The sequence below is a fragment of the Panthera tigris genome, chromosome D3, assembly GCF_018350195.1.
Source record: "Panthera tigris isolate Pti1 chromosome D3, P.tigris_Pti1_mat1.1, whole genome shotgun sequence".
In the NCBI taxonomy this organism is placed as follows: domain Eukaryota; kingdom Metazoa; phylum Chordata; class Mammalia; order Carnivora; family Felidae; genus Panthera; species Panthera tigris.
The window spans coordinates 69,837,924-69,845,791 of NC_056671.1; the positions used below are offsets into that span (position 1 = coordinate 69,837,924).

At 55.7% G+C, this 7,868-nt stretch overlaps 1 protein-coding gene across 2 annotated transcripts in view; it reads left to right on the forward strand.

Moving 5' to 3' along the window:
* MAPK4 (mitogen-activated protein kinase 4) overlaps positions 1 to 6,127 on the forward strand; it is a 52,276-nt gene extending 46,149 nt beyond the window's left edge. Inside the window, exons 4-5 of one of the 2 annotated variants that reach the window (XM_042962146.1) lie at positions 2,485 to 2,707; positions 5,431 to 6,127. In XM_042962146.1, the coding sequence (XP_042818080.1) occupies positions 2,485 to 2,707; positions 5,431 to 6,127 (920 nt within the window). The remainder of the gene's footprint in view (positions 1 to 2,484; positions 2,708 to 5,430) is intronic. The other variant, XM_042962147.1, reaches the window with a different exon arrangement.
* The last annotated feature ends 1,741 nt before the right edge of the window (positions 6,128 to 7,868 follow it).

Genomic DNA, 7,868 nt, shown 5'->3' on the forward strand with positions numbered 1-7,868 from the left:
GGAGAGCTCTGGCTGAAGCAGAATTGGGGACCTCAGGGCCCTGCTGACCTGCCTCTCAGTCTCCAGAGCTGCCCCTGAGAATCCTTCTAGAACCCCTGGGGCTCTGGGAAGTCCAGTTTGGAGTCTACTGGGCCACAGGCATGTGACAAAATTGTACAGAAGTCTCATATTAGAAATGCCTTCAAAACATGTGGGGAGATTGAGCCCAGAGGAGAGGAGTTGGAGGGGGGTGGGTGGGTAGGGTTTCTACGCTGAGGCAAAACTAACACTGTGGCAGATAAACCTGGAACCTCCCAAGTGATCCTGCTAGCAGTGTATGCATGGCTCATCTCAAGTCCGGACAGAGTGGGGGAGCCTGGGGCTCTGCCCAGGACCCAGGCTGTCAGAAAGGTGTCGCCATCTTTAACACACAGCTTTCAAGGTCCCCCTGGACACCCACTTTTGGTCGAAGCCAGGGGAAGAGAGAGCAGAGGCTCTTGCAAGAGATCTTTATGCATGTGGCCTGAAAGTGGGGTATCACATCACTTCCACCCCCCCCAAAGGCCCCCATCACACAACCACATCAAACTGCAGGGGATGCTGGGAGATGTGGGCCAGCGTGTGCCAGGTGGAGGGAGGGGGGCTTGCACAGGACCCGGCTGCTGCTGCCTTGAATTGTGAGGGAACCAATCATGGGGAAGAGAGAACATGCCGACACGTGGGAACCACAGAGGGCAGAGCTAGGCTTAGGGGCGGAGGTTAAAGGGGGGCAGCTTTGGGTTAGATATAAGGAGGCTCTAATATTTGGGCTTCCAGAAGTGTGTGGGCACGTGCTAGAAGACGACTATCAGGGAGAGGAAAGAGGAGACTGATTCTTAGTAGAGTCCGTGGAGTGGCCCTTTCCAGCTTCAGGGTTTGCTGGGTGCTTATCAGTAACAGTGACGATGGTGACGATGCCTGCCCCTGGTTAGAGCTTCAACTCTCTCCTCTCCTTGTCAGAAGGTCCAGAGTAATAGGTCGGGCCCAGAGAGGGAGGCGGCCCCAAGAGGGAGAGACTTGCCCCGCCTGGAGCCAGGCAGTACCAGAGCGGGGCTGTGCGCTGCGGTGCCCGATTCTTCCCAGCCCTGGCAATCTGTGATGCTCTCTCAGGTCTGGCAGCCCCGACCCAGAAGCACCCCCTGAACCCCAGAGCACTTGGCGGTGATCAGGGTTACTGTTGCATTACTGATCTTTCCGTCTAGGGTTACAGAGAAGTGCCGTGTCCTCCTGGGAAGCCAGTGACCTTCTGAATCCGTCAATTTCCTGAATCATTGGTGAATCTTCCTGCAAAGAGACCCAGGCTGGAGTGAGGGGCAGGGTCGTGGTGCTGGCTGAGGTCCTTGAGCTCAGCTGCATTTCTCCCTTACCGTGAGGGCGGTAACACGATTAGCCAAGTCATGATTTAAGTGGGGCCTCCAGCACCCAGAGGTAATGCAAACCTCCAGAGAGGTAGACCTTGCCCTGAGATAACCCAGAGCAGAGCCCACAGGGCACATGGCTGGCCCCACCACCCTTGGGAGAAAGGACACCAGTACCTGTGTGCAGAGCTGATGCTTGGCCCGTGCACACCCACACCACCCCCCCCCCCCATTGGCTGCCGGTATCTCGATGTACTTTCATGCTGGTTGGCAACGAGCCACTCCCCAAGGCTTCTGAGTGTCCCTGCCTATCCAGGTTCCAGCTGCCTAGGATCTCCCCTTGATCTAGTCCCTAGTCCCCAGAAGGGCTACAGCCTGGTGGCTAAATATTTTTAATATCAAGCCTGCCTGCCCTTGTTTGTCAAACCTCCAGGGGCAATATGTCGTAGAAGGACTGGACTCAGGAGCCCTGGTCCTGTCCCACCTGCCACACTTTCTCAGTGACCTTTCTCAGTGGAGGCTTGTCACTGCTGGCACCTGGGAGCCATAGGCTCCTCTGTCCACCCCAGCAGCATGCAACCCCCACCACATGGGAGTGGGCGTAGAGATACCTCAGGTCCCCCCAACACCGCAAGTGGAGCCACCTCTGAAGTGTGTCCCACGCTGTCTCCTAGAGGATCCCTCCCACAGCAGAACCCAGCCCCAGGTGACCACAGGAGGAACCTGCTCAAGGGCACACCTTGTCGGGCCTTCTTTCCCACTCCCCTACCAGGGCTTCCGGGATCACTACCACTGAACTACCTACATCCCCACCCCTGTCTCTGGAGAAATCCACCCTAAGGCAGAGTTCTCGCCCCAGGCCTTCTCTAACCAGCAGTGACTTTAGGAAGTCACTTTACCCCTCTGGGCCTCTGTTGATTCATTTGTGAAGTCAAAAATCAGTCTCTGCTCTGAATTTGTCACTGGATCGTGGTGAGGATCACAAGAAAGAAAATGGCTAAAAAACTTTTTACAAAAGGGAAAGTACAAAAACAAATGTCAGAGAAGAGTTGCATTCTCTGCGGGCAGGGCAATGAGTGACCTTCGTGTCCTGTTTTGCTCCCCACAGCCATTGACTTTCTAGAGAAGATCCTGACCTTTAACCCCATGGATCGCCTAACAGCAGAGATGGGGCTGCAGCATCCCTACATGAGCCCATACTCGTGCCCCGAGGACGAGCCCACCTCACAGCACCCCTTCCGCATCGAAGATGAGATCGACGACATCCTGCTGATGGCCGCCAACCAGAGCCAGCTCTCCAACTGGGACAGGTGCAGTTCCAGAGGCCTCCAGCCCTGAAGTCTAGAACCCACGCTCTCATACTCCCATTTCTGTTTGGCCCCCGTGTTGCGCCATGACCTTTCCCTCCGTCTCCCAAGCTCTAGAGCCCACGGGTGCTTTCTCCAACTTAGCCTCCTGCCTTCTCTCCTGTCCCCAGGTGTTCCCAGTAGATGAGCATGTGTGGGTCGGGGACCTTCCTTGGTGCAATACAGCCTCCACCCCTTCCCCCCCACCCTGGGTATACTGGACACAGGGCTCCATACAGTGTTCTGCAAGCATTTAAGGAGCACCCATCACTGGAGCTCACTTCTAGCGGAATGGGAATCTGCCCTAGCAAAGTACGCTGCACCAGTGCACGGCAGGGCGACCATGGAAAACTTACTACTACACAACACTTTTGCGTGGCTCACATCATTTGCACCTCCTGACAAATGCCACGAAGGGACATGCCATTATTATTAGTGCCCACTGACATATGATGAAGTGACAGCCCAGAGAGGTTAGAGTTGAGCGTCTTGCCACACAGCTAATAGCTACCTCGTGTGGGGCCTCCTTGGTCTGCCTCTGGGTCAACACTGCTGAGCCATCACAGGACTCCTTCCTGCCAAATTGGGCTCGCCCTCAGAATCCTCCCCAACGTCGTGTGCCCGGAAGTCACTACCAGTGAGTGATTCAGAGGAGGGTAGAACACACACATTTTTAACAATCTCTGTGCAGGCATGTTATGGTTTGTTAGGTCCCTTCCTGTTCTGACGTGGGCTCAGGCAGCTAAACATTTGGGCCTCACCATCTGGTAATCCTGGGAGGGAGAGCCGAGAGCTGCTCGGTTTAGAAATAGAAGTCGAGGGCTTGCTTAGCAGCTAGGACTCCGAGGGGCCCTAAGTGGGAGCCCCACTGCTGTGGGAATGTGACAGCTAGTTACATAAGTGACAGATGAGCTGGTTCTCCTTTTCAGTCATTTGACAGATGATCGGTTTCAGGTTAAGGAGGCACCGAGGGAGGGCCAGGGCAATGTTGCTATTTTGGGACAGGTTTGTTGGTTTGTTGTTGTGGATTGTTGTTATCAAGAGTTGCCAGCAAATAGAGATTAATGAAGACTCTTCCGACCGCTACCCCCCATGCTAGTCCCGCCCTGACTGTGGTCCCTCAGCCCCTCCCCCTCCACTCCACAGCCTGTGAGGGCCCAGAGGGGCGCATCCCATGCTTCTCATGGCTGTGCTGCAGGGTTTCTCTGGCCACTGCCCAGCAACTTGGACTGTTTCTAGACCTGACACGCTTCTGCTCCTAACTTGCCCCTAATACCCACCTGAAGGAGAGGCGCCAATCAATGGCAGACTCCTTCCTGCAGGCCCTCCTGCTTTGTGCAGATGGCTTAACCTTTAAACACCAGCGTCCTCATCTGTAAGGCAGGGTGATGATACCAACTCCACAGAGCCGCCGTGAAGGCTTCAGAGAACCAAGGTTTGGCCCCTGGCATGTAGCAGCCAAGGATAAGGGTCTTCACAAGCTCTTCCTCCTAGAAATCTCTGCAATTTCCAGGCCCCTTGTGCAAGGAGGCAGTGTTGTGTTCACCTCTGGGAGTGACTCCTGCCCTAATGGCGTTGCTGGGAGGGCGGGCGGGCAGTACCGGAGCCTTCCTGTGCCTCGCAAACCACATCATATGGACTGCTGCCATGCGTCTGCCCCTTCGCGGCCAAATCTGCCCATCCTTGGTGCGTTGGGTTTGAGCACTAGGTATCCTGTACCGTGAGCAGCTGGCCACTGCCTCCTCTGTGCTCTCTCCCTCCACATTGTTCTGCATGGAGTACCTGGCAGGGGAAGGAGAGGGCCCGGCCTGCACACTGCCCTTCATTTGCTCTCGGCCAGCTGACTTTGCTCGCTGTCCGTGGCTGCAGGGCAGTTGACAGAAGGCAGAATTCCAAGACCTTTGGCCTCTCCTGAGGGTGTCTATGATCTTTCCACAGATCCCATCTGCACTGCACGGATGCAGGGTGCTGTGGGGCATCCAACCAGATCCACTGGGGCGAGAGTTCTTAGTCCTGGCTGTACCTCAGAATCACCTGGAGACATGTTAAAACCACGCTGATGCACCCCCCCCCCCCGCTAGACTTACTGAGTCGGAAATGGGGGTGTGGGGTGATTCTAATCTGAGCCAGGGCTGAGAAGCACTCATGAGGGCCCTGCTACTCAAAGTGTGGTCCCTGGACCAGCAGCATCAGCATCACCTGGGAGCTTGTTAGAACCACAGACTCTCAGGCCCCGCCTCAGAGCTACTGAATCAAGAGCTGCAATTTAATAAGGTCCCCAGGTGATCTGTGTGCACCTGTGTGCATCTGTCAGCATGTGAGGAGCACCGCACAGGTGGATGCACTTGCAAATAGATTCCATGAGGACGGGGAATTTCTTGTTTTGTTCACTGCTGTGTCTGGCAATGCCAGTGCCTGGCAGGTGGTAAGGTGCTCCAGAAATACCTGTAGGGTATTGAATGTATACCGAAGAATACAAGGGTTAAGCCAAACAATCAGCCCCTCCACCTGAGTGCTGGAGGCTCACCATTACCTTGTCCCATCACTCTCCTATCTCGGGAGGTGGGGGTCACAAGACTCGAGGGACAGGGAAGGAATGGAAAGGCCGCCTGTGGGTGGCAGACCGGGATGAGGGGGCTGGCTCCCTCCAGGAAGCCAACTCACCCGAGGTTGGACAATCACCATTCTGTCCGTCTGAACCTTTGCAGGTACCCTGTGAGCCTGTCATCGGACCTGGAGTGGAGGCCGGACAGGTGTCAGGACGCCAGCGAGGTACAGCGCGACCCGCGCGCGGGCTCCGCGCCGCTGGCTGAGGACGTGCAGGTGGATCCGCGCAAGGACTCGCAGAGCAGCTCCGAGCGCTTTCTGGAGCGCTCGCACTCGTCCATGGAGCGCGCCTTCGAGGCCGACTGCGGCCGCTCCTGCGACTACAAAGTGGGCTCGCCGTCCTACCTGGATAAGCTGCTGTGGCGCGACAACAAGCCGCACCACTACTCGGAGCCCAAGCTCATTCTGGACCTGTCGCACTGGAAGCAGGCGGCCGGGGCGCCCCCCAGTGCCGCGGTGGCCGCAGACGCCGGGCCACGCGAAGACGAGCCGGCCAGCCTCTTCCTGGAGATCGCGCAGTGGGTCAAGAGCACGCAGGTCGGCCCCGAGCGCGCCAGCCCACCCCCCGACAGCCCCGAGCGCCGCCTGTCTGCCTCTCCACCGGGCCACCCCGCGCCCATCGACGGGGGCGGGAGCCCCCAGTTCGACCTGGACGTGTTCATCTCCCGCGCCCTGAAGCTCTGCACCAACCCGGAGGACCTGCCAGACAATAAACTGGGTGACCTCAATGGTGGGTGCATCTCTGAGCACCCTGGCGATCTTGTGCAGACAGAGGCCTTCTCCAAAGAAAGGTGGTGAGGGGGAAAGGAGCTCCAGGCCCCCTAGAGGAGGCCCCCCCCGGGGAAGCCGGGCTTGGCAGGAAGGGGTGCCTCCCTGGCACCTCCACTGCCCCTTCCAACCCTCTCTGCTGCCTTGGGGTTAGCAGAACACAGGAAGGATCCGAGGAGGGAGAAGAATGTCCATTTCTTAAACTGCCTTAATAACTAGCCTTTAACCTCTGGGAGCAGGTTTGAACAGGAGCCTAGTTTGGGGGTTGATCACTTTCCCAGCAAAGAGGGGGCCCTTCGTTTTATAAGTGGCGGTGTGTGGGGAAGAAAGGTGTCTTAAAGGGCAGTCGACAAGCCCTACCACCTGGCTGGGTTCCGAGGAATGTTGCTGGTATAGTGTTGAAATGATCTGGACTAACAGACGAAGGACAGTGAGGCCCAGAGACACCCAGTGATGTGGTTATGATTAGGGCCTAGTCTGTGTCAGGGCAAGCCTCGAAGCCCAGTCTTCAAGCCTTGAAGCCTAGGCCACTGTCTTCCTCGGCTGGGGTTCCCTCTGGCTTTCCAATCAGAAAACTTAGTCCAAGATGTTTCTTCCCTGCCCATTACCATCTGACCTAGTCGATCGTTCATTCAGAGCAATGTTTCTTATATTCCAAAATTGGAAACTGAGCCAGTTTTACCCTAGTCACCAACCATATATTTTCTGGTTCCTCGAGGACTTAAATATTCCCATCTGCCACGCCCCTGTATTTGCCTCACCCCTGTGTGATCTGAAAACCTTGTTTCAGATCAGACCAGTTTGGGGTCTGTAGGTACGAGAACTCATCTTCCCTACCTGTGCTCACACCTCCTCCAGAACTCCCTATGCACTTTCCTGACACACGCACGGATGCAAGTTCACAGCCCCAGGTCCTAGAGGCTGTCATTCACAGGTGAGTTTGAAGACGAAAGTTCCACGAATCCCTCCAGCCACATATCCACCCACATACCCCGAACCCACTGGCAGACATATACAGAACTCCTCTCCCAGCCTACCCTGGAAACTCATGTTCTTGGCATGAATTGCTCATTTGGAGGAAACAAGGCGATGAGGTGCCTGCCATCGAGCGAATGTGTTAGGAGAGAAGATTTCACATGGGACCTATCATGTTTCATTAATACTGCCCTTGATTTTGATCATCCGTTTAGCCTTGGCAAAGAGCAGGCCCTAAAGAAATGCAGGGAAAGCAAGTGGCCTTGGGGACAACGAATCCAGAAAGGACGTGAAAGGCAACGTGCCAACAGCGGAGGTCCTCGGGAGTCGGGCACCAGCATAGAGACCCCGAGACACAGGAAGGGCTTCAAAACAACCAGGCTGCTCCTAGTGTAGGCCAGGATGAGTCTGGACGATGCCCACCCGGAGGCGTACTCCCACGCGGGGCCTGGGGTGATGGTGTGCAGGCACAGCGAGCCCTCTGAGGAAGCCTAGTCCATTCCCTGGAATGCTCTGCCATTCCCACCACTGGTATTCTGCCTCCCCCCAGGAACCCACCCCCCAAAGTTACCCACAGGAAGTCTAGCCAGTCTGGAAGACTCCCCCGCATTGGCCTTGGTCTGTGCTCACCCTCACCTCAACAGCACCTTAAATCTATCAGCTAACTAGGAGTTGTACATTGAAACCTGCAACACGTTAGAAGCTTATATTTAAAAACAGAATTAATCACACTGACCAATTTTTAAATGGAAAAAATGTAAATACGAAGTGTTTGGGTTTCTTTTTTTTTTTTTTT